The 27,938-nt window shown below is 34.5% G+C and overlaps 1 protein-coding gene across 2 annotated transcripts in view; it reads right to left on the bottom strand.

Annotated features, from left to right (window-relative positions):
- Nucleotides 1-7,225: 7,225 nt before the first annotated feature.
- LOC136042213 (sphingomyelin phosphodiesterase-like) overlaps nucleotides 7,226-27,938 on the bottom strand; it is an 83,491-nt gene continuing 62,778 nt past the window's right edge. For both annotated transcript variants that reach the window (XM_065727150.1, XM_065727149.1), the window contains exons 9-12: nucleotides 21,640-21,810; nucleotides 18,680-18,872; nucleotides 14,396-14,583; nucleotides 7,226-7,458 (exon numbers count right to left, since the gene is read on the bottom strand). In XM_065727150.1, coding sequence (XP_065583222.1) covers nucleotides 7,311-7,458; nucleotides 14,396-14,583; nucleotides 18,680-18,872; nucleotides 21,640-21,810 — 700 coding nt within the window. In that variant the 3' untranslated portion in view covers nucleotides 7,226-7,310. The remainder of the gene's footprint in view (nucleotides 7,459-14,395; nucleotides 14,584-18,679; nucleotides 18,873-21,639; nucleotides 21,811-27,938) is intronic.

Below are 27,938 nucleotides of genomic sequence, written 5' to 3'. Positions count from 1 at the left end.
TAGGAAAACTCAACTACCATAGCTGGAAACCTTATTACAACCCCTTAAAATGCGTCTAGCAGGCGAATTAACACAAAAAATATTACAAAATGGAAAGGTTCTGGAAAGGTTAGTAAAAAAGGGTCAGTTGAATACATTTAGGGAAAAGAGAGCGTCAGGCGGGGGGCTAGTTGCCTTCCATCATGTTTGACTCTTAAAAGAGAACTAGAATTATACATTTCCAATCATAAGAGCCTCTTCTAAAGTTCAACGAACCCTTATCCATAAAGACCTTATATGCCCCTGGGGCATAACTTACAAAACTTACCCTTAGACACTGAAGAATTCTATCAACCCCAAAAGCCTTGTTATATGACGTTGGACTATTTCTGAACAATTGACTATCTAAAAACTTTCTATCAAATATATGTGGGGAAAATACGACGTAGGGGGTGGCTGCCACCGATCACTTTGACTCTTAAATAGGGCATTAGAACATCTGATCTCCAACCCAATGATCCCACTCTGGAGTTTGTATGACCATCCTTTCCAAAAGAACTTTATATGACCTTTGGGCGTAGTTTACCACCCTTGCGCTTAGGCTGTGGGGGAGAGGGTTTTAGTCCTCAAAGATATAATTTTCAGACCTTTCAACTACGCTGAACAACAAGGCTATCTCAGAATTTCAATTAGATGTTTTACGAAGATTGATGGGCATGGGGGGACGCTTGTTGCTCTCCAATCACTTTTGCCTATTAAAAAGGGCACTAACACTTTCAAGATGTTTGGGGGGATATCCACCTTCTGATAACTTTGAATCTTAAAAAGGGCACTTTAACTTCTGATTACCAATCCAATGAGCCCCTGTCCAAAGTTTATTCAACCACCCTTTCTATAAGAACCTTATTTTATCCCAATGGCATAACTGACAACCCTTGCCCTAAGGGCCAGGGGGGGTTCATCCTCAAAGACGTACTTTCTGGGCTTTTTAACTATGCTGAACAAAATGCTTATCTCACATTTTGATTGGATGTGTTTGGGGAAATTGTTGGCATGAAAGGGGAGATGGTTGCCTACCAATCACTTTCAACTATTACAAAGGACACTAGCCCTGTCAACTTCCAATCAAATGAGCCCTACTTGACATTTCGGAAATATACGATGTATGTGGGGGGTTCATCCATCCTAAAATCACTCTGAATCTTAAAAAGGGAAGCAGAACTTCGAACTATCAAATCAAATTATCACCCTCTGAACTTCCTAAGATCACCCTTTCTAAAAAAACGTTTTATGCCCCAAGGGAAAGGCTTACAACCCATGCCCTGAGGGCTGTGGAGATTGTGGGTGATGTCATCCTCAAAGACATCATTTTGGGATTTTTGAACTACGTTGAACAAACGAGTTATTTCAACATGTTTATTGGATGTGTTTGGGGAAATGGTGGGCATGTGAGAGGGGTTAGTTGCCCTCTAATTACTTTCGACTATTAAAAAGGTATTAGCCCTTTCGATTTCCAATCGATTGAGCCTTTTTCGAAGTTTCTGTGACAACTCTTTCGCTGCGAAGGGCTGAGGTCTAAAAAAAAGTGCCCACATTGCTCTTTACTTAGGCAACGCTATTGCACTGCCTATGAAAGAATCCATAGTTTGGGTTACTATTTACATGTGTGAAAAAATTGTTTCAACATTTTTTATCCCTGATACAAATAGTATTCTTTTAAATTTAATTTTATAACTCCTAAAGTTGACCTGAAGAATAAAACTTAATATTAATTCCATCTTAATCTTAATTCTATCTATGCTCTTTGATAACCTGGATACACTTACACTCTTCTTATTTATTCAAATTGTAAAAGCAGTAATAGTACTATTACTGCTGCTATTCATGACGAAGCATTAATGCTTCAATACAAGTAAATAACCTATACAAATAAATAACCTATTGGTAAGTTGGAGGCTAACACGATCCCAAGACTTTTGTAAAAACTCAAATTCCTTTGGCGTATGCGTAAATTTTTTGTTTAAGTTGGAGATGCCCATGAATATTAACCCAATATTTTTTCATATTTTTCACCAATATGATTTTTCATATTTTTTTTAGATTTCTTGTTTTATTATTATTATTTGATGCCAATGCAGTACTCGGGGGGGGGGGGGGTAGGAGGTCTGACCCTCTTCTTCCCCCGTAAAAAAAAACTCGTAAAAACATAACAAAGACGCAAACTAACAAATTATAATGCAATTCTTTTGATGTAACTATTCGCATCAAAATTCAGTTTTTTAAGAGTTTCTGCTACTATTGAGGTGGGTCGCTCCTTATTATAGTTTGTTACCATAAACTATTTGATCATTAAAACAAGAGCTAAGAGCTCATATGGCACTTGTGACGAGGTTGGAAGAGCAGTGGGCCAAGAGCTCATATGGAATGAGCTCTAGCAAAATTCTAAGAAACAATATATTGATTTAAAAGGAAAATCAGAGGCTTAATGCCGGTCGGGATTTAAAATAACAGCTCTGAGTCACGAGGTCCTTCTTAATATCAAAATTCATCTAGATCCGATCTCCCACTCGTAAGTTAAAAATACCTCAATTTTTCTAATTTTTCCTCTCCCTTCAGCCCCCCAGATAGGACACCTTCAATAAGGTGTCCTATATTACATATTGGTCAGGTTGGCGTAAAGTCATGACGAAGATTCACGGGGCATAGAAGACGAAACATTAAAAAATGGTTGTGAAAAAAACTATTTAGTGAGAAAATTTTTATCTCAAGAATCAGGAATGGTAACTATTATTTGGATTTTATGCTAATAGTAAAATTTTGTTGCAAGAAGAAAATTATAAGAATCTCGAAGAAGAGACTGAAAAATCTAGAAAGAGTCGGAAGAATCTCGAAAATGGCTGCAGATTCACATAAAATAGTTAACCCCAAAAGTTTCAACGTAATGCCCCCATTGATTCTCGATATATTGCTGAGGTGTCTTATTGGCAAACATAAAAACAATGCCTCTTTATTTGGTTTAAAGCAACATTTAGTTTGATAGCATAATGGGCCAATTGCATATTTGTGGGAGGTTGACAAACCTAATATTCTCAAGGACATAGTTGCTGAATCGTTCTACTATGTGGAACAAAAAGGCTATTACAAAATTTTGACTGGATGCGTTTTTAAAATGAATGAGCTTGAGATGAGGGCGGCTTGCCCTCCAATCTGTTTTTACTCTTAAAAAGGGCTGCAGAACTTTTAAGTTTTGATTCGAATAAGCTCCTTTAAAAGTTTCAATGAAATTTCTATCTACTCTAGAGTTGTGCTGCCTAAGGTATTGCTCATACGCCCTTTCGAGAACCTGTAGCCATACAGTTTTTTCGTTTAATCGAAACTCCTCCTATTCGCTCCCTAAGAGATTCACCTCAATACCCTTAGCGCCACCAAGTTATAGTAACTGTAGCGGTAGCATTAAAAATATGTATATAGTAACTTCTGGCTAGTTCAGAATCCCCCACAACTTACCCTTACAGGTCTAACTTAATAATATAAGTCACTCTTCAGACATTACTTTGTCACCTTTTTGAAAGTCTACATTGTCATAGTTTGTTTTCGATTTAGTTCAACATTCGCCAAAATATTCCTTAAAAGCTTCACTTTAATACCCTTAGCTTGTGCAGTAGCAATATTTGTAGCAGCATTAGTAGTAGTATACACATAGCACCTATGCTTTCTTCAGCACCCCCTTTAGCACACGCTGAAAGTTTAAGCTTAATACCATCAACCGTTCCTGAAGCTTTTCTGATACGTCCCCTTAACAACCTGTGGGGACAAAGCGTGTTTTGAATTAATTCCATATAGTTTTTATATATTCCAAAATTTTTGCCCTAATATCCTTAGTTTTAATATCAGTAGTAGTAGCAGTAAAAGGAATTGTAGTAGCCTAAGCCTTAGTGGCAGTAGTAGTTTTAGAAGTAGTAACAACAGCAGCAATAGCAGTAGTTTGAGCAGAAGCAGTAGAATTAGGATGCAGATATTTTCCTTTGGATAATTTAACCACCTGCACACAGACAGCGTGTTGTGATTCAGTTTATCATCCTCTCTCAAAATACCTAGGGAATTTCAACGTCATACCCTTAGGCATAGTTGTAATAGTAGTCACAGCAGTAGCATTGATATTACTAGTAATAGTATTGAATAGAGGTAGTACTTCTAGCAGTAGTAGCATTAACATGTTGCCTTTGGGTCAGTAGAACATCCCTCTCACCAAGTTCTGGAAGTTTCAACTTAATACAATTAGTCATTGCTATGACAGTAATGGTAATAGTTGTAGTAGTATTGGTAGGATACAAATGCTGCCTTTTTGATCATCCCTTTATCCTTTTCTGAATTTTCCAAATTAAATGAACGAATTGCCTAACTTTTAGTCCTTGTCCTGAGGACTGTGGAGAGGTTGACATCCCCAAAGATATAATTACTGGACCTTTTAACAATAATGAAGGAAATAGATCTCTGAAAATTTCTATTGGATATATTTTGGGAAATGATAGGCTTGGAGGGGCTGATTACCTTCCTTTGTTTTGACTTTTAAACAGGGTACTAAAACTTCTGACTTTCAATCAATGGAACTCCATCCAACCCAAAGTTTATACGGCCATCCGTTTCATAAAAGCTTAAAAGCCCGGGCGATAACTAACGACCTTTGTCTGTAGGCACTGGGGATTGTGTCCGCCATAAAGACATTGTTATATGATTTTTTTTTTAACTATTGGTAACAAAATAACTACATCATATTTTCAATTGAATGCGTTTCGGGAAAACAAGATGTCAGAAAGGGGGAGGAGGCTATTTGACTCTTAACATAGAACTAGAATTATTTATATCCAATCAAATGAACCTTTTCTAAAATTCACATGACCATCCCTTCCATAAAAAAACAAATATGACCCTTGGGCATAGCCCTTGCTCCCAGATTCTAGGGGATTTTTTCAACCCTTAAGACCCTACTGCATTATCTTTGGAGTATTTTTGAATAAATGGCCACCTCACAATTTCTGTCAGATGCATCTGTGGAAAATACGACGTGTGGGGGGAGGGGGCGCCCCCGATCAATTTGACTATTAAAAAGGGAAGGCACTAGAACATCTGATTTCTCATCCAACAAGCCCCCTCTGGAGCTTGTATAATCACCCTTTCCATAAAACCCTATATACCATCGAGACATAACTTCCTTTTCCTGAGGGCTCTGGGGGATGTGTCATCCTCAAAAACATAATTTGCAGAACTTTCAACTATGCTATCAGAATACTAGCAGTAAATGGCCTAGAAACTTCACAACAACTGATTTTTTCCAGATCAAGCAATCTATTGAGGGAAATCTGTCCCTTATCTTTACTCTTTCTTTGTGTAAAAACAATTTTTAATTTTTTAAATTTATCACGTACTTTCAATTATTTTTGAATAAAGATTGAAGGGTCGATAATCGCATGCTTCTTTGTGTGTAAGACAATCCGAGTATGTCATAATTTTGTATGTCAGCAATCTATGACGAGTATGTAAAGCAATCTATTCAGGGAGATATCTGTTGGGTAAAATGGAAATCCTAATTTATGAGTTAATTCTTCCCGTACTTCCCAAGTAAACTCACTAAATGTTTTATTTCAGGGATGTTCTCATGGATGCTAGTAGGTTACGAATCCGGGATAAACCCACTAAATTTAGCATAGAAATATGAAAATGTGATATATTACTATTTATATTTTGGCAAAAGAAAGACCCTACTAACACTTATTCCTCTTTCCTCCTGCCCACCTTTCTGGGTGGCACTCATGGCACCCCTCCTCTCTGTCTCTGTATCAGTATGCATATTGAGGCTGCCGACATACAGAGTCGAAGGCTACGACACCCGCCCATCTCTGGTAGTAACATTAAAGATGTAGTCAAAATTAATCTTGTCGAATCAAGAGGTACTAGAGATTGATTTCTAATTCTAATATTTTTTTTTCTTTTTGTCAATTATATAATGATGTGCACCACCGCGTGATATAACTGTTTCTGCAACTGACAGTTTATCAGAGAATCTGAATTGATTACTTATTTAAATTTTCACCTGGTGTTTTTTAGCCCCATTTTGGCCAAATCTTTTTATGGTTCAAGATGGCTGACAACTCAACTTTTTTTTAGGTGCAAATGTTTTTGCTACTTACAAAGGTCAATAGAACTTCCAATGCCTTTTCCAAAGGAGTTTATTTTGACACGTAAAGATCATCATTTCAATAGGATTACCCTTTAGGAAAAAGAAATAATAATAATAAAAAAACACGAATCTGTGATCTTCCAACTCGGAGAAGATAGAGAAAGTTTCTTTTTTGCAGATAAGGGCTCGATGCCTCTGCAACAGAATTTTTCGCTATATAATCAAGTCCACAGTGAGAAAATGGAGCAAGTATCTTCGGGTTCATTGATTTTTAGGCAGCTTCAAAATTTATCAATTCATAAAAGAGAAGTTTTTCAATGTCTGTATTGCAGTCAAAGCCCTTAGCGTTGTTATTAAAGCCCATACAGTTGTTATTAAAGCCCATACAGAAGCACTCATGCTTTGCTTCTTTCTCAAGCAACTCGTTGCCTGGAACTTTTTAAAGCATATAAATAGGACTAAAACTAAATAATTTCACATCAACTTCAATAAAACTAATTCCTGTAAGATATGCTTTTCACAGTTAAACAAAACAAACAGCAATTTTCCTCCGGGTTATAAGGCATTAAATAAACCGGTATTTTGTCAATTATTAGTCACACAAACCAAAAAGTGAAAAGACCCGTTATTTCATGTCGCCCCTCCCTCCTATATGTTCTGCCAATTGATACTTGTTACCAATATATAACGTACTGGTATCGATTGGGTCCGTATACTTTGGATTACCCCTCAGTTAGATGATAGTCCTATTTACCCCGTGTCAGCCTTACTCATCAACCAGTAGAAATTTTATTTGGGTCCGTATACTTTCGATTATCCCTCAGTTAGATGATAGTCCTGTTTACCCTGTGTCAGCCTTACTCATCAACCAGTAGAAGTTTTTTGGGTCATAATTATAATACCTGTCTCATTAGGAAATCGAAGGATTTAGATAATTGATATTTATATCTTTTCTCTTCCTTTCAAGCAGAAAGGATGTCAATTACAAATTTAATGATTTATTCTCTAGTTTTATAGCACTAAGAGAAGGGGTTTTATCTTGCTGTCGAGACCAATGCTAATTAAATATCAAATATTCATAAAATATATTAGTACAAATTATTACGACAAATATATATATTTTATTTTATGCATGATTAAAAGGTACTCAAGCTCAGTCATCTAATGTCATCTTTCTGGATATTTCATTACACTTTGTTTGATCGCCGAAATTAGAAGTTACCATTGAGCAGAGTAGGTCCTGTTTACATTCAATATCACAGCCTTCCAACATTGCAGGATCTCCTTGCTTCACATAATTCCTGAAAGAATTAAAAAGTTCAAATGGGTTGAAGTGTCCTGTATCCACAAAACAGGAGAGGAAATAAAAATTCAAAAAGAAAACACATTGCTGGCTTAACAATATTATTTTCATTATCTGCTCGTGCATCTTTCTTCTTAGACTTCTATTTCTTTTGATCATTAGAATTCAAAGATTTTGAGGCTAAGAAATAAAAATTCCACAAGGGTTTAGCTGTACCAACAAAACAAACAGCAGAAGTTGGAAATTCAAAAAGAAAAGACAATGCTAGCTTACCAATATTTATTTCATAGTATTGATAATTATTATTGATCCATATTGATCAATAATCTTGAATAATAATCAATATATGGATCATCATTATTGATTAATATTGTTTAAAAATGATGAACAACAATATTTTCATTTATCGCTGTGGGATTTTGCTTCTCTACTCTTGTATCGTTCTACTAACTTTTTTTTAATTTTGTTACTTCAAATGCTAATATTTTGCTGCTTAATAATGTTGCTTGACCTTAAATGTACTGCCTAAGAGTGTATTGAAAAGAAGAACTGCCAAGTATCCTCATCAAACTCCTTTGATTATTGATCAAATCTCAATTAATTCCCATATTTGGAAAAAATATAACCTGAGAAGTAAATTAGAGTCACCATAATTTTCATTAGCAACCTTTTTATCTAAGAGTTTTAAGATTTTAGCAGTTGATTAGCCTAAAAAGGTTTGTCATATCAACTATTAGGAGGAAAATTATCCAAAATTTTTATCTCGTTTACTATTTGTGTTTTCGATTCATTTGTCTAAGTTTTTTGTAAGTGTGGGCTGGTTTTTGAAATTTTTTTCGAAGCATATTGAAAAGAAGAACTGACAAGTATTTTCGTCGAACTCCTTTGACTATTGGTCAAAGCGCAATGAATTTTCGTATTTGGAAAAAAATCCTGAGAACTAACTCAGAGTCCTCATATGTTTATTAAAAATCGTTTTCCCTCAAAACATTTTAAGATTTCAGCAGATTGATTAGCCTAAAACGGCTTGTCGTATCAATTGGGAGGAAAATTATCTGAAATTTTCTATTTCATTTACTATTTGTGTTTCTTATTCATTTATCTATTCTTTTTTTGTAGGTTTCGGTTATTTTTTATCTTTATTTGGTTTACTTATGTGGATAATTTTCTTATGGAAAAACCAATTTGTCTTATTAAGTCTATAGCAGTGTTCTGTAATACTTTAATATGTAGGCCTATGTAATTATATGCTGAAGTGAAATATTAATGCTACAGTTTATTTTTGTCAGGGTTGTTCAGGTATAGACTTAAATAATTTTTTCTAATATTCCTCGTTCCTAATTTTTCCAGTCAACACCAAAGCTTACGAACTTCTCAAAAGGGTTTTTGAAAATCTTAATAAATTTCAGAGTTGGAAGGTAGAATTTTTGAAAATACAATGCGGTAACTAAAAAAAAGAAAAATTGAAATAAATGCAAGCAAGATCTATTGATTTCGTTTATTCCACTATATTAAAGGCAGCGTGCTAGTGCTGCCAAAGATTGATATGGCAGCACTCATTTACTATCTTTACTATCTTTTAAACTATCTAACTATCTAAAAGATCATAAGATAGATAAACTATCTATCTTTACTATCTAAAAGATCATTTACTATCTTTTTGCACTAAGCCACTCAGTGTGAAAGAATGTTTTAGAAACTTTGGCGGGGACTCAATTCACTTGGAAGTTAAAGCTCAAGAGCCCTGTTTAAGAGTCAAAAAGGATAGAATGGTGATCACCCCCTCCCACTGCTATTTTAGATATTACACCAATGCCAGAACCCCTAAAGACACTCGATGACAAATTTAAAGTTCAAGTTGGAGATTTTGTCCATTTTGTCCTGAATAGTCAAAACATCTGTCTAAGATTGCTTCAGTGGTTACATTAACTTCAAAACCCGTGTTAGAAGAGCCATAAATTATGACAGATGCCCCTTCCATTTACAAATTGGTTCCAAAACATGAAAATTTTGTAAGTTTCATTTTATGTCCAAAACGCTAAGAGGATTAAGTTTAACTTCAAAGGGATGTTAAATTACACAATTTATATCGAGGTTGTCAAAATGCTAGATCCTCAGTTTCTCCAGATAGGCTAGGGATATTAACCTGAAAATTTCAGAGAATGTTGAAAGACATGGTCTTTTGTATATGCAGGCTTTCTGAATGGCGTATACACAATATATACAGCATGGATATATAGATATAGATATATAGGTATACATATAGTATGGAGTAGGAGTTTTGATGTCACCTAGCGTGACGAAGGCAATGGTGATCCGAAAACCTATAAATGAACATTTATTGCTGCTTCGATATATATCAAACCACATCAAACAGACCATCATCACCTGCTCCCACAAATGAAGCCAGCGAAGATGAATATTTCTATGAAATATTGCAGGCAGTTACCAAAGATGGGCAAACCTTTAGTATTGTCAAAAAGCGATGGTCCTACATGGTATAGGAGCTTCAACGAAAACGGTGCGCTTCTTGGAGACTACGCGCTGAGCAGCGACTTGATCACAGTTGGCATATTGTTTGAGCAAAAATTAATCCAAAAATACTCCTAGGTGTGTCCCCAGATGGGCGGAAAAAAAAACCGAACTGACCACTTTCTAATTTCAAGACGTTAGAGAAGTAGCTTATTTCAGGTAAGCGGTTTTCGAGGAGATTACGTTAATTCAGATCATATATTGGTGACGACTGAAATGCAAATTAAGTTGAAAGATCAAAAGGAGATTTGCATTTTGACACCGACAAACTGAAAAACCGAGACTAACGAAAGGATTCCTGTATTTCTCTGAAAAACAGATTTGAGGCCTTTAATCTAACAGATGAAACTGACAATCATGGTGTCTAAGATATCTGGTTGATAATCAAGAATACCTACCATGATGCCACCAAGGCAAATATAGGATATAAGAAAAGAAAGAAGGTGGAATGGATATCGAGCGAAACATGGAAATTCATTGAACGGTGCAAGGAAACGAAGAGAGATATTCTGAATGTGTCAAAGCCTGAAGATAAAGACTGTCTGAAGCTACGCTATAAAAAAAGAGGATAACCTTGTCAAAAAAAGTATAAGTTGAGACAAGTGAAACCAAATAGAAGAGATAGTAGCACTTGCTGAAGAGGCTGCAAAGAAAGGTGACTCCAGGATGGTTTACCAACTAAACAAGAAGATAGTTCGAAAAAAGTGAGCCCCTCTTCACTTGTTAAAGATGAAAACGGGAAATTTCAGATCCTAAGAAAGTATACAAAACATGGGTATTCAATTTTGAAAATATACTTAATCATCCCCCCCCCTCCCATGCCGGATAAACTGTACCTGAAATCCCATTTTTACAAATTGACGTAAGTGCTGATCCTCCCAGTACTGTAGAGGTAGAAGCATCTGTCAAAAAATAGCCGTGCATAGGGAGCCGATGGGACAAGAGTAGAGACGTTGAAGACATCCCTTCAAGCCTGCTTAAATGTATGGACTATTATGGATGATTTTGAAATTTTATCGAGTACCTAATAAAGTAGTCCATACAATAATGGCCTTCTATGAAGAGAGCAAATGTTGAGTCAGAACGGAACATGGGGAGTAACGATTCTTCAAGATTCTCACTGGGAGGAAGCAAGGATGTGTGTTATCCCCGTTCCTATTTGTCCTAGTAATGTATTATGTCCTACTGCAAGTATCAGGCTTTGGTGTAAAATTCAGTGGTCAGCAGCTCACAGACTTAGACTTTGCAGAAAACGTAGTGCTTCTAGAAGAGACAAGGCAATGTTTGCAGCTACTACTTGGCACTAGAACGACAAGGCTGAGAATGTGGGACTAATAGTAAACATTGGTAAGTCGAAGAGCATGTCCACATCCAGCTCACTTTTGATTCTTAAATGCAACGGGAAAACGATCTAACAAGTCCAGGAGTTCAATTATCTTGAAAGTTGGATCGAATATGATGGCAGAATAGTGAATGAGTAAAAAGGACAATTGGACAAGTAGCTTCGGCATTCGACAAACTGAAATCAGTATGGCGAAGCAAAAACATACTCATTGTGTCTAGAGCTCCGTCTGTTGAATAGCAACGTCATTTCCATTCTTCTTTATGCAAGTGAATGCTGGAAGCTGAATGCCCAGATGGAAAAATGTATCCTAGCATTTGAAAATGTCTGCATCAGAAGTATCCTTAAAATTTCGTTGCAGGACAGGGTAACGAACGCAGTGGTCGACAGACGAACCGGTCAACCACCAGTCAATGATCTACTGAAGTAGAGAAGATGAAACTATCTTGTTACGGTCCTCTGAATATCAGGAGACCTTTTTCTGAATATTTTCTATGAGTGCCAAGCCAAGGGTGGGCGAAAAAGAGTGCGAACAAAATACACCCTCAGACGAAAGTGCGACAAGACTTGCAGAGTGCTGAGTTGTCGTTACAGCCACAGTGGGAGGAGGACTTCACTGGTGTTGCTCCATTTTGGGACGTCTGGTGAGTTTTCGTTGATGTCCTATACACCATATCTGACCATGGAGGAACTAAGGTCTAAGGTAAGGTAATGTAAAACTACAAATTTTATGGTATTTGTGACGTTTTCAACCTGAGACTAAAAAATTAATAACCCCATCCCTAACAAAAAAATATTCACGTTTTCAAAATATAATTTCTGGTATTGAAAATTTCTAAACCATAAATAAAACTTTACCCTGGCCTATATAAAAGTAAGCCTGACCAATACTCCGACAAGTGTAAGCTGGGAATAAAAGGTTGGAGATGTTACTGCACTGTGAGATACTTTTGGGGTCCACACTTCATCGTAAGTTCTTTTCTCCATTCCTATTCCAGACAAAAACTTATGCTTGTGTGGTCTCGTAGTCACATCAGGGTGGATCTTTCACAGGTTTTCCTAACCAAACATGGGACTGCTAACAGTGCTGCAGGGTGACCTTGAGTAGTGGAGTACCTCGAGTAAATTATAGCCTAGTAAACGATGAAGAGTTTGTACTGGATTTTATTGAGCGGACAACTCTTCTGGGCTTGGTCTGTTTTGAAGGGCTTGTTTGGGCTGAAATACCCTTTCTTAGCTAATTTATTTGTTATGGAATGCCTTCCCATAGTAGCATAATATTTTTGGGCATAAATATATGACAAGTCAGATGTAATACACTTTAGATTGTCTGTAAGGGATTTCAACTTGATAGAAGTTTAGAAAACTATTTAGTAACCAAAATAGGTCCAAGATTGCATAAAGCCTCTACTCTACTGCAGGTGTCAGGGACTTACTGTCCGGCTCTAGGCTGACTTTAGCGCTTCTTGTATGCTTGAGAAGAGGTGTTAGTTCCCGACCTGTTCTGTTTCTTGGATCATTGCTTTTCCTGAGGCTATAATAAGTTCAATGGTGTAAAAAAAGAAATGAAAATGTAAATTGGAATGGTAAAACATTAGAAAACAGCTATTATATCCTCATTTTGACTGATGAATTCATACACCTATAATTAGAATTTTTAAGAGTCTTAAGAACTCATATTCCAGGGTTACGAAACATAAAATTTGTTGATAAAGAATTTATTTACTCGGCCCAATAGGATGGGATATAATTGCAAAGAGTAGTGATCATGATAAATATCTAAGCAGATAAACCTTGTTCAAGTTGCTAAGATATTAATAGTATGATGCTACTTTCTGATTTTATGACTATAAAGTGCAAAGTATAAGTCATAGCAGTATATTCCCCTTTAGACCGACTTTTGTAGAGAGTTCAGACTCAGATGAATTTTACTTAAGGCTACATAAAAAATCGAAAAGGTTTCATATAGAAATAAGATAATTTTATTTAGAAATTTAAACGCTCAGCTTGGTATAAATAGAGATAGCCTAGGTAAGTTCATTCCAGGAAAAAATGGTGATGATTACAGATTGCTTATATTTTGTAGGTATAGCAACCTAGTTATAACCAATACAGTGTTTGATCATAAAATGGCTAATAAGTTAACATGGTACTTGTATGATGGTAAGGCAGCTAACCTTATTGAGTATTCTCTTGCAAACTGAGTAGGTTGTTGCAAGACTGACAGAATTGATTCAAGACACAAGGGGATATAGGAGTTCTGCTATTGATGTTAAAACCATTTAGCACTATCGATTGTTGAATTAAAGATATATTTAAGCATGCTGATAATTTCAACATCCTAGATGTAAATGATAGCAAACTCACTGAAATTTCAATGGTTTTGCAGGAATAGGCAGAAAGAGAATTGGTCAGGGTCAGGCTTGAGAATTGGTGTTAAGACGACTAAGTCACTAATATCAGGAATAAGTGACGGCGAAAAGGTGATAAAGGAAGGCTTTGAATAGACTGGGGTAAAAGGCAACCGTGTGCAGCTTTGTTGGCCTCAAGCGGCTTGGGGCTGCAGTGAGTTTTTAATTGCAGTAGCTATAGTAATTAATCATATAACTGTTTCTCCTTCTTGAGTTATTAAACCCACCGTTACAAAAGAAACACATTTTTCTCGTTTTTTTTTCAAATGATATTTTTTTGAGAAATAAATATTTGGTATAAGCATCGTAGAAAAATATGCTATAATTATTGGTGATAACATATAATCTAGTGCTTAAGCAGGAATGTCACAATGGGCATTATTATAAAGAGGGAATAAAAAATTTAGACTTCGAGGAATCGAAAATCGAAACACCTTGAAAGTATTAAACTGGAGAGTGACCTTACATCGTTAGAAGTAGCTGTAGTAGTAACAAAAATTGAAACATGCTATATGTTTGAAATGAATATTTTCTCCTGTTCTCTTTTTTCACAGAGTAGATAGGGGTGATTGTGCTTAATATTTCAATTGTGAATCCACTTTAAACCATACAACAGAATTTATCTAAATACATTTATCTAATCAACTTACCTGTAATATGTTTGAAATAGTTCTTCATCAATGATAAATCGATCAACCAAATTTGACATATCTTGAGCTGACAAGGAATTTAGACCAAAAGTCTCTCTACCGTCATAAAGCTTGAACCAGTTTGGCTCTGAAGGACCAATATTAGCCTCCGTCAAGTTCATTATCCACGCTTCGTGCTCAAGCATTCCCTGTATAGAAAATGAAAAGATTAATTTTCTTCCTTGTCCTATTATTAAATGCATCTTAATTAAAGTACCAACATCAGTAACACTTCAGTTTGATTTTTTTATTCCCAGATTAAAAACTTATACAAAAATATATATATTTTGAAAAATTAAGAAATTCAATTCTTATGGACAATGTCGCTGTATACAGTTACAAAGTTTGTGATGGTAGGCATGCAGCGGTAGTTTTAAAATTAGATACGAGTATTTTAATTAATAGATTAATAATAGTTAAATTAAGCAATAAATACGAGTTAAGTAATTTAATTTTTATGGACAATGTCGCTGTATACAGTTACGAAGTTTGTGGTGGTAGACGTGCAGCGGTAGTTTTAAAATTAGATACGAGTAATAATTAATTTTAATTAATAGATTAATAATAATTAAATTAAGTAATAGATATGAGTTAAGTAATTTAATTTTTATGGACAATGTCGCTGTATACAGCTACGAAGTTTGTGGTGGTAGACTTGCTGCGGTGGTTTTAAAATTAGATACGAGTAATAATTAATTTTAATTAATAGATTAATAATAATTAAATTAAGTAATAGATACGAGTTAAGTAATTTAATTTTTATGGACAATGTCGCTGTATACAGTTACGAAGTTTGTGGTGGTAGACATGCAGCGTTAGTTTTAAAATTAGATACGAAAATAGCAAAGCAAATACTCCTTCAGACAGTAAGCCACTTTAAGAACACTTGGACAACTTCATATTTAACCATATTCCTGGGTAGTAACAGCCCTGACAAGTAAGTTCAAAGTTTTATGGCTTTTTATTTAGGGCCCCAAGAGTTGCTGCAAGAAATTTTTTTTTTAAGAAAACTATTTTGTTGATTCTTTGTCGCGACAACCTCGGGAAAATCTTATTTACGGTTTCTCTGGTTTTGGTTATATGTCTCTCTAAATTTTCTTCCAAATGCTTTTCTTATGCGTTTAGTTCGTTTGTGATATCCATGTAATACTTTCTGGTAGTTAGGGAGTTTTCTTGTTTTCTCTTATTATTAGTCTGTTTTTCCCCCTTTTTGATCAGGTGCAATTGTAACTTTTTCAGAACTGTACAAGAATGATTCATTTCCCTTATTAATATATAGGCTATCATCAATCTTAAGCAGACCTAAGGTAGGTTGGCATTGAGCAAGAAAAATTCAAATATTTTGTCAGTTCTCAGTTCTCTGAGGCATTTGAAGGTAATTGTAGACACCCAAAAAATATTCAAAGGCTTAAAGCTGACCATGTCCACAGGACTTGCAGGTAACTGGGCAACTGAGATTGTTCATACTATCTAAGTAACTCATTATATGATCTTTGCCTAATGGGATACCCTACTGCAACCATAGGATGAACAAGATTTTTGGATTGACTCATGACAAACATTGTCAACTGGAAATATAGGCAAAGGAAGGGACTGAAGTAATCTAAACTCACAGGCAAACACGCAGCCTAAGCTATTTCACTTGATGAAGTTTTAGACCACCAAAAAGACAATGAATTTTTACCTGAAGATATTCAGGTTGTTGTCTAGCCTTCTAAACCCGATCAAGTATCTGATGAAGATTAAGCAAATGAAGTCGCTACGGTGGCTCAAGGTGTAAAATGACGTCTTACAAACTGTTTAAGTAGATTTCAGACTTGCTCCTTATGCAGAAGAACAATGTGACGACAGTGAAAATGTTATCCCGACAGAAAAAGAGGGCCATGAGTTTTGAGTGGTGGGCCATAGTAAAGGCAGTTCAAGGTTGCAAAAACTAAATGGAGGAAGCCAAAACTAGTCTTTTTGCTTCGAAACTTGGGCGAGAGAGCTTTTTTGGCTTTGTTTCTAGGTAGTAAACTCTTTGACCTCACTTTTTGTGAAATGGTGAGAACTGCAACGTCTAGGGAAACTTCAAATCACTAAGTTAGCTTATGATTTCCTTGTCTTCGTGGAATCATTGTTTTTTCAGGCTAAAAAAGATTGGGTTCTAAGGAATCTTTTTGGTCAGTCGATGAATATTATGAAATTGACTTGGTCAAGCAAGTAATATCCAGAAACCTATTCATGAAGCTAAATATTTTTATGAAGCTATTCATGAAGCGTTTGGAATTTTCTATCAGCTTCTGTTCATCAACGAAATGATTCTGAAGCATCATGGGAACACAGCCTAAAGCAGTTTGTCCTAGGAATTCCCGTTCAACTCGGATATAAACTATGTTCTGTGGAAGATGGGCGACTATTACTTTCAGTACTCGGGGAAGAAGCCCAGCGTTCTATCTCAGGTTGCTAAAGAAGGATTAGGGTGTGCAATTATGAAACGTTCTATGGAGGCTATAGAAGCCCTAGTAAGGTTGTGGATAGCCTCGAGGTGTATTTAAAAAATCCCTTGCAAGTCAGCAGCTTTTCGAACTGTCTGTAAGATATATTTATTGTAAAATGGCATGATAACCAACTAGTCTCTGTTGCATTCAAACATCTTAGCGTAGATCGACTAAAAAAGCTTAGAAAATCATATTTTGCTTAAGGGCTTTACTTGATAGACTTAATCTTAAAGATCTTTCCATTCAAGATTTCTGAAATATAATAAAGCTTCCTCTATCAAAATTTGAGAACTATTGACTCTAAATATTGGAAAAATCTAAATATGTAGCAAAATAAAGAGTTAATCTGATGAAAGCAAGACATCAAAACTGCAAGTAAAGATATCGAAAGCGTCTTCTGTCATGGATAGGGTGAACCGTCATCTTTGGTAAAAACCAAAAATCAGTCGTTTAAATAATCTTTTAATTTTCAACGCCCTTGTAGGTTCTGTAATGCTTTACAAAGCTGAAACATGGCATGCATCAACCGCCACACTGAAGGCCATCGATGTATTCCAGACGAAGAACCTGAGAAGGATCGAAGGTCTAAGGTGGTTGGATTTCGTAAGTAATGAGAAGCTACTGCAGCTCACCAAGCAGTCCCAGTTTTCTATCCAAGCAGTTGAGCGTACCTTACGATGGTTTGGACACCTACTTCAGGTATATATATATATATATATATATATATATATATATATATATATATATATATATATATATTTATATATATATATATGTTTTATATATATAAACATATATATATATATATATATATATATATATATATATATATATATATATATATATATATATTTATATATATATATATGTTTTATATATATAAACATATATATATATATATATATATATATATATATATATATATATATATATATATATATATATATATATATATATATATAAAAAATATATATATATATATATATATATATATATATATATATATATATATGTTTATATATATATATATATATATATATATATATTTATATATATATATATATATATGTTTTATATATATATAAACATATATATATATATATATATATATATATATATATATATATATATATATATAATATATATATATATATATATATATATATATATATATATATATATATATATATATATATATATAAATATATATATATATATATATATATATATATGTTTATATATATAAAACATATATATATATATAAATATATATATATATATATATATATATATATATATATATATATATATATATATATATATATATATATATATATATATATATATATATATATATATATATATATATATATATATGTATATATATATATATATATATATATATATATATATATATATATATATATATATATATATATATATATATATATATATTTATAGATATATATATATATATATATATATATATATATATATATATATATATATATATATATATATATATATATATATATATATATAGATCTATATATTTAAACACTGTTATATATAAATTATAATATATGAAAAAATATACACCTTAGGAAAAAGAAACAATTTAATCTGTTCTAATGGGTCAATTTCCCCCTTTATAAAACAGCATTGTTCTATAATGCAGGTAGACATTGACATCAGAGACACTTCTCTTCAAAATATTCATAAAACATAACCCAGTAAACATCACACAACCCTTCTAGGTACTTACAAAAGTGGATCCCTCCCTTTCACCGTCCAAAAGATATACTTTATAGCCGGGATTGATATCAACATACGATGTTAAGCTCGGTCCAATCCAAGCAACGTTAATGGCACGAGACGGGTCCTCAGTGTCATAAAATATCTTGAACTCATCGCTATGTGTGTGACCATAAAATTGACCCGCAAGGGTATCTTCAAAACTAAAAAAAATGGACGATTTTCATTTATGATTCTAGATTAAAGAAAACAGAAATTTAATAGATTGATGCATGGTTTCAGTTCTCTGCTTCTTAACTTAACTTTTAACTGTTTAAGTGTATGTTTACTTCCCTTAAAAATACAAAAAACATTTAGCCAAAATAGAGAGCAGATCTCGTAAAGTCGGGTATATAAATAACAGGACATAGAAAAAATATCATCGGGTCATAATAACAATAGCAAAAAATTAACAAAAAAGTTAATAAAATTTACCAAAAAAGAAACAAAAAACACCAACAAAAAGAAAAAATAAGCAACAACAAAATAAAGAGAATAAAGAAATTTTGGGCAAGATAGGCGTGGGGGGCCATATAAAAAAAATTAATAAAGAATCCTTAAAATTTGCTTTTTAAAATTTAGCTGAAATGTTTGGGATGGATCAAACAGAGTTTAGTCATTCAGCTTATACTTGTTTGCAATGAATGGTATTTGGTATTTAATTATGAACCTTGACCATACGTAAGTTACAAAAGTAATTTGGTATTTTCCAGACTGCTGACGAACCGAACGAGGGGGTAAAATCAGCAGATATTTATGGTAGAATCAATTATTAGAATTTTGAATTTGAAAATTTAACATATGTGTTCTGGCCTTGTGAAGGTATAGAGGTTGTGAGCTCTGCTTATGTTGATTTACGCTTGTTTTGAGTTTGACTCATTTGGATTTCATTGATTTATTAATGCTGATTTGTGATATAATCCAAGGCCAATAGTAACTAAAAACTAATATAATACATGCGTCCATAGAAAAGTTGCTTTTCAGGGGCAAGGTGCCATATTTGACTTACTTACCTGCCTGGTTCTCTGAGATTCGTCTCTTATTATTCCAGTTTAAAAAGGCTGCAGGCTTTTTCTTGTTTTTATTTATCTTTTTACATAAATGTTGGTACAGTTCATTATAAATGGGGGTTATGTGAATTTCACCGGGTGGCATATTTGTAGAAAGAGATGAAACTTAGTAAAGAACAAATCACGGCATGCAGTAATTAAAAGGTAATATAAAACATTATTTTTTTAATGTTGCTTTTCTGGGGTAAGGTGCCATGTTTGACATACTTAGCCATCTGATTCCTTGTAAACTGTCTCTTTATTAGGCCAAAGTTTCTTCCTGTTTGTAATTATCTGAAAAATGTATCTTGTCAAGTATTACTGTCTCTAACGTTAAACTTGACTATGGGACTCTCCCCTGAACATGGAGGATTAAAGTTCAAGTCAATCTCTTGTTATAACCGTGTTTGCGGTGGTAGCAGCAGTGTAGTTCTGGGGTAAGGTGCCATGTTGATATACTTAGCTATCTAATTCCTTTTCAAACTGTCTCTTATTAGGCCAAAGTTTATTCCTGTTCGTAATTATCTGAAAAATGTATCTTGTCAAGTATTACTGTCTGTAACGTTAAACCTGATTATGGGACTCTCCCCTGAACATGGAGGATTAAAGTTCAAGTCAATCTCTTGTTATAACCGTGTTTGCGGTGGTAGCAGCAGCGTAGTAAGAGACAAACTTGTCCCATAGTAAGACAAACAATTGTCCATAACTCCCGAAAATGGTGGCACATCGAAATCAAAATAAAGCATTAGAGCTACCTTGTCAAAAAGCCTAAAAGGGAGACTTACAGTACCTTGGCATGAACCTAAAAAATTATATTAGCTAGAAAAACAAGGAAAGTGGAAATACCACCACAAAATTCTGTTTCGAAAGCTCCATCTTTTTCTTTTTTCCTTCACAGCTAGCAGGGTACTGGAATATCATTGAGAGACATATAATGACTCATTTTGAATGAAATTGCTCTACATAATCGCTTTTGTATTTAACAAAAAAATATTTTTAGAGTGAAATCCATTTCAACCTTTCTTTCATAATATCTTGGAAAAGTAGGATTAAACCACATTCTTCGTACAGCCTACTGTTTGAAATACAGTCATTTGGTCGGGTACCCAGAACAATCCGTAGGCAATCTCTGTGGAAAACATCTAGCAAATGTTTGTCCGCTTTTCGAAACACCCATACTTCAGAGCCATATTTGACATGTCTTCACCGTAGCTTCAAATATTCTAATCTTACTTTGCAGACTTACCTTTCTATTCTTCCAAGCTTTTTATTTCTACTGCTCCCACCATCTTTACTACTAATACCACCGTGGCAAGTGAAGCTACGCAGGTGTTCAACCTTCTCGTTACCCAAAATCACCTATTCATTTTCACTTATTCCAAGTCTTCTTGATATTAATTTTAAAACCTATTCTAGCACCCGTACCTTACAAAACCTCTGAATGCTCATTCATTTTGCTCACACTTTCATCTAGGATGCTGAAATAATCAGCATAATGTAAGTCCAGGAGAGTTTTCCTCCCCATGTGATTCCGTGATCTCCCATTGCCTTTCCTGTGCTCCTAAAAATAAAGTTCAAAATGACCCTTATAAAGGGGGATAGAACACAACCCCACTCAACTCCTGATTTAATACAAAACCAGCACCTAATCCAATTTCCTACCTTACCCACAGCAGTGTTATTTTTGCACATAGCAATAATCACTTTAATGAATTTGTCTGGTATACCGTACTAGGATAAAACCTTGGCCAAAGCTCTTGAATCAAAATCAAACGCCTGCTCATAATCGATTAAACTGTGGACCAACACTTTTTGACAACTCAGGCACTTCGTAATTATTAACCTAAGGTATGGACGAATAGAAATAAACTAATTCTCTTACCGATTCACCACTTTGTTCAGTTCCCTAGTGTAGATTTGCCAGCAATCCCCTTTTCCAGGTACAATATGTGAGATAATATAAACTTTCTCACCAGCTGCTTCTGCTTTTTCTAATTCAGACTGAATAAACTGAAGCCCATTTGCTGGATCACGCGACTCATGAATAATCCACCTTAAAGACATTATTAGATCAGCTTCACCTTGAACTTTTTGGGTGGAATAGTTTAAGTGACTGATTGGGGGGGGGATGATTTGCTTAACTGGTCGGGTGGGGCCTGGTAAACCCCTTTATTGACAAAACAAATGCATAAAAAAGAATAGAAAGAATACATCAAGCAGGATCTAAGTACCAAAAAACTCGCATGGTTGAGACATATAGCTTTTTATCATCCTTGTAGCTTGAATTCTTTTAATTCATGAGACAAATCACTTTTTGTTGGGTTTGGTCTATCAGACCCCAGCCCCTCGTAGCTTCTTACCTATAGTGCAACTCCTTCCGTCGGTTATTGTAGCCCTGAAACTATTTAGAATATGCGAGAGATTAGCCTTCTGAATTGTATAATAAACCCGACACTTAACTATATTTCTTATATTTGATATATAAGACCCCACCAGAAAATTTAATGGTTAATGGTTAACTTTAATGCACAAGCAGTGTTTTTACTTTTACTTTTTATTCCTGCCATCAACCAAATTTCCATTATATATCCAGACAAAAAAAAAGTTTTGAAACTGCTGAAAATATTGTATTAATTGAAAACTAGATGAATCTTCGACACTGCCTTTATTTTGAAAAACACCGACGACAAATAAGTATAAAATTGTTTAATAATCATGCAGAATCTCAGTGATTCAAATTTTTATTTGACTTTAATTTCTATTTGTATTTTCAATGCTGTAAAAAAAACAACTTTTTTTTTTAATATTTCGGTTTCAGTAAAGCGCAAATGACGAATGAAACTTTAGACTTTTGCTGATAAAGAAGGGTGAAAATGGCAGTGATCAAACCCTTGTTTGTAGTAATTTTTGTTTGTTTTAAGTTTAACTTGAACATTCAATTTAATTTTTACTCTTTTTAAGGTTAATTATTCATGTATATTAGTGCCTCTTATTTCTATGTTTTCCATTATCGTTTAATTTAGTTTCTGTTCGTTTAGTTTTCATTTGTTCTTTAATAATAATTTTTGGTCACTTTTAGTTTGAATTATTATAGTAGTTTGTTTCTGAGCGTCTTAAATATTATATCTTTCTTTACTTTTCTTTAAAAAACTTCTTTTTCCTGAGTTTTACTCAATTAATTTCTGGTCATAGTTTTCAATTTTCGTTCGTAATTTTTCTTCAGCTTCTCATGTCTCTCATGTAAATAATGAAATATCCAATTCGAGTTTATTAGTTCTAATTTTTGGTGTTTGATTCATTTCACCACCTCCTCAACATTCCCTGAAAGTTACATCTAAATAGTAATAGCCTTTTCTCGAATATTTTTAGATTAGCCGTTCTGACAACCAAGAGGCACATAGTATCTTTTGATTAAGTGTTTCTACTCTGAGCCGCTTCTAACATAATGCAGATATACTCTTTTGATGACCTGGATATACACAGTGTCCTTTGGTTAAGTTTAACATCCCGTTAGTTTTCCAAAGGATTCATGAACCTTTCAACATGCTCTGAAATTTTCAACATAATGACATTATATTCTTATATTCTATAATTATTATCTACATTCTTACTTACTTATTATATACGTACTTATTATATTCTACTACTAATTATACTTATACTCTATATTCCCTCAAAGTAGTCAGACGTCAATATAGAAGCAGCTGCAAGCACTGTCACAGTCACAGTCACAGTCACAAAAGTAGTAGTCACAACAGCAGCAGCAGTAGTAGTAGTAGCAGTAGTAGCAGCAGCAGCAGTAGTAGTAGTAGAAGCAGTAGTAGTAGTAGTAGTACTAGTAGTAGTACTAGTAGTAGTATTAATAGTAGCAATAGTAGTAGTAGTGGCAGGAGTAGTAATAGTGGTAGTAGTAGTAGTAGCTGTTGTAGTAGTACTAGCTGTAGTAGCAGTAATAGCCGTAGTAGTAGCGTAGTAGCATTGAAAGTTTGAAGTGTTTACCTTTACCTGCTCCGGAGATACTCAAGATATGCCTTTTTCCCAACTTACATTCAGATTGCTTCTTTTGATATAGCTTTATATACTCCTCAATACTCCTCAAAACTTTCCTCAATACCCATGCTCTTTCCGGACACATCGATTATCAAACATTCTCCTTCTTTCCGAATGACAAATCCTACTTGCTGAAAATGGACATATTGGATAATTTACAATCCTTACCCCGTAGCAACGGGGAAAATACATCCCCTGTGGCAAATCTGTTATATTTTTGGCTAATTTGAATAAAAAGCCATTTAAGATTTCTAGCAATGTAAAAGGAAGCATCTAGAAAGGCGAGAGGAGGTGTGGCTTTTTACCCTCCGTTTCTTTTTCGACTTGCACCTCAAAATGATTTTAAAGTCCCAACTTAAGAACCTTAGCCATTCCTTAGATATAGCTATTTGACCCTCTTGACTGCCCTCCTACATGTAGTTTGTTTTGATTTTTTTTTTATACATCACCCTTGGAATTTTCCAAATTCCACCTTAATACCCCTAGCCTTTTTGGAGAGTAAAGATCAAAGATGTCTCCTTTTCCCAATAATCAACCTTATATATATATATATATATATATATATATATATATATATATATATATATATATATATATATATATATATATATATATATATATATATATATATATACATATACATATATATATATATATATATATATATATATATATATATATATATATATATATATATATATATATATATATATATATATATATATATATATATATATAAAAGACATCTTCCATAATATACAACCCTTATCCCTGTGGCTGTTGGTGGTTTCGTCATTCCTGGAAGCACAGTAATTTGACTTTTTGACTATTTTGAAAAAGATGGTTCTTTCTCCACCATTTTTAAGCATGGATTTCAACATGCCCTGCAATTTTCAACTTATTGCTCTCAGACCTTAAAAGCCTAATATGTTAACAATGGCCAGCTTCCATAGCTTACCGCCCTTGCCCAAGTGACTGGTTGTGTTGTCAACGCCTTAAATATTGTTATTTAACCTTCGGATTTTTGAACAGAATTGCTGTCTCCAAAACTTTGATTGGACGCATACTGGCGAAAAGGCTATGTCTATGGGAGGGGGCTAGTTACCCTTCAATCACTTGCTATTTTCCAAAAAGTATCTAGAACTCTTGATTTCCAATTGAAATTTCATACGACCACCGTTTCCATAAAAAATCTAATATGTTAACGATGGGCAACTTGCATATCTTACAACCCTTACCTTAGGGCTTTCTGCAGTTTTATCAGTGTCAGAAGCATAGTTTTTTGCCTTTGGACTATTTTGAACTTTTTTTGAACCATTTTAGTTAAGTTCTGTTGTCCAGCTCTTATTATAATTTGCTGTAAAATCAAACAGTTCGTGGTAACGAACTGTAGTAAGGAGCGACCCGGCTCAATAGTAACCAAAACTCTAAAAAATGGAATTTTGATACCAATAGCTATATCAAAAGAATCGCATTTTAATGCTGGTTTTAAATATATAAGTTTCATCAAGTTTAGTCTTACCCATCAAAAGTTACGAGCCTGAGAAAATTTGCGTTATTTTAGAAAATAGGGGGAAACACCCCCTAAAAGTCATAGAATCTTAACGAAAATCACACCATGAGATTCAGCGTATCAGAGAACCCTTTTGTAGAAGTTTCGAGCTCCTATCTACAAAAATGTGGAATTTTGCATTTTTTGCCAGAAGGCAGATCACGGATGCGTGTTTATTTGTTTTTTTGTTTTTTTGTTTTTTTGTTTTTTTTTCCCCACGGGTGATCGTATCGACCCAGTTGTCCTAGAATGTTGCAAGAGGGCTCATTCTAACGGAAATGAAAAGTTCTAGTGCCCTTTTTACGTGACAAAAAAAATTGGAGGGCACCTAGGCCCCCTCCCACGCTAATTATTTTCCCAAAGTCAACTAATCAAAATTCTGAGATGGCCATTTCATTCAGCGTAGTTGAAACACCTTATAACTATGTCTTTGGAGACGACTTACTCCTCCACCGTCCCCGTGGGAGGGGCAACAAGTTACAAACTTTGACCTGTGCTTACATATAGTAATGGCTATTGGGAAGTATACAGGCGTTTTCAGGAGGATTTTTTTGGTTGGGGGGAGGGGTTGAGAAGAGGGGGATATGCTGGGGGAACTTTACATCAAGATTTTGTCATGGGAAAAGAAAACTTCCATGAAGGGAGAGCAGGATTTACTAGCATTATTTAAAAAAAAAAAATTAAAAAATAAATGTGAAAAAGCTTTTTCAGCTGGAAGTAAGGAACAGCAATAAAACTTAAAACAAACAGAAATTATTACCCATATAAGGGGCTCACCTCCTTATGATACCTAGCTCTTTACGCTAAAGTATTTTTAGTAATTTCAACTATTCATTCTACGGATTTTGTGATTCAGGGGTCATTCTTAATGAATTGGGATAAAATTTAAGCTTTAGTGTAAAGAGCGAGGTACTGACGATGGGGCGAATCCCCTCATATATGTAATAAAAACATGAGAATACAAAAGTTCTTTGCGTAAGCTAATTTTTAAGTTACGTAAATCTTTTACCAATAAAAAGATTTGTAAAAAATTAAAAGTTCTAGTTGCCTTTTTAATTAACCAAAAAATCGGAGGGCAACTAGGCTTCGCCCCCGCTCTTTTTTTCTCAAAATCATTCGATCAAAATTTTGAGAAAGCCATTTAGCCCCCCCCCCCCCAAAAAAAAAATATGCAAATTTCGTTTTGATTATTCCTCTGCGGAGAGCCAAAATCAAAACATGCATTGATTCAAAAACGTTCAGAAATTAAATAAAAAGCGACATTAAAACTTAAAACGCACAGAAATTACTTCGTATATGAAAGAGGCTGCTTCCTCATCAACGCCCCGCTCTTTACACTAAAGTTTTTTACTGTTTTAAAAAGAAGAATTGAGAGAAAGAGTCAAACTTTAGCGTAAAGAGCGGGGCGTTGATGAGGAAGCAGCCTCTTTCATATACAAAGTAATTTCTGTGCGTTTTAAGTTTTAATGTCGCTCCTTACTTTCAGTTAAAAAAACTCGTTTTTTTTATTTAATATTATTAAAAGATGAATAGAATACAAATGCTTGATACTTTGAAACAAAAAAGTGAAAAAAGCCTTGCAAATGTTCATTTAAATCAACAATGATAAAGGTAACAGATAGGGGAATGTCCGGAGATATGTTGGGTACCTCCACTAGGAGGTGCGGACCAACGGGGAACCTAGTCTTTGGGGGTCCAAAGATAGAAACTAGGGAAACCTCACCCAGGAGTCATAAATCCAGGTGGAGGAGGAAGAAGGTCCATCAAATGTTCACTCAGCATGGCCCACTGGCATGTTGAACGTCCCGTGAGTTACAGACATCCTCCCAGGAATGGGTTAAATAGCATGGTGAAACAGAACACCATCTTGGGAGGATCCTGCATAGGAGGACAAGTACGGCAGGGCGCAAAATCAATATTCATGGACAATGGCCTCTGTAGATTTGTTGTGTACCAAATCTACTGTGTATCATCTGGTAAAAGTTGGTGGTCCCAAGTTCCAATAAAGGGAGGAGGTTTGGGTAACAAGCTTCCACCCCGTTTCCTGGACTTGCTTCGGCAAGGAAAACTATCTTGAAATGAAAGACGCCAATCAATCCTCGGATATTTCTTCCTATTTACGATGCCAACCCCAACATGTCCTCGAAAATCCTGACGACGGTGGTCAAACCACCTGAAAGTTGAACCTCCTTGTAAAGAGTGGTATGAAAATTGCTACTTGGAATATTCAGACTCTTACTTTTCTAGGCTCTGAGCTACTTCTCACTATTGAGCTCAAGGAGTATTCTGTTGCTTATTCTGATGCCTTAGCACTAGTCACCAACTCCAATTCACAGCTGCTCATGACTCTAAATACACCTTTGAGTGAAGCTACCATGACTATCTATTTACTGGAAAAAGACGAAGGACATGGTACTGCAGCCAAAGTCCAACACCGACAATTCTAATTACTTGGTCGCTGGAAATCAAGTTGAAGTGGTTGACCACTTCACTTATCTTGGTTCTATCATATTATCGGACGGTTGCATCAACCATTAAGTTGCTGCCTGCACGGCCAACACCTCTGCCGTTTTTGCTTG

This window comes from Artemia franciscana, unplaced genomic scaffold (genome assembly GCF_032884065.1).
Source record: "Artemia franciscana unplaced genomic scaffold, ASM3288406v1 PGA_scaffold_75, whole genome shotgun sequence".
Lineage (NCBI taxonomy): Eukaryota > Metazoa > Arthropoda > Branchiopoda > Anostraca > Artemiidae > Artemia > Artemia franciscana.
The sequence above is the reverse complement of the archived record's forward strand: the minus strand, read 5'-3'. Positions and strand labels throughout refer to the sequence as shown.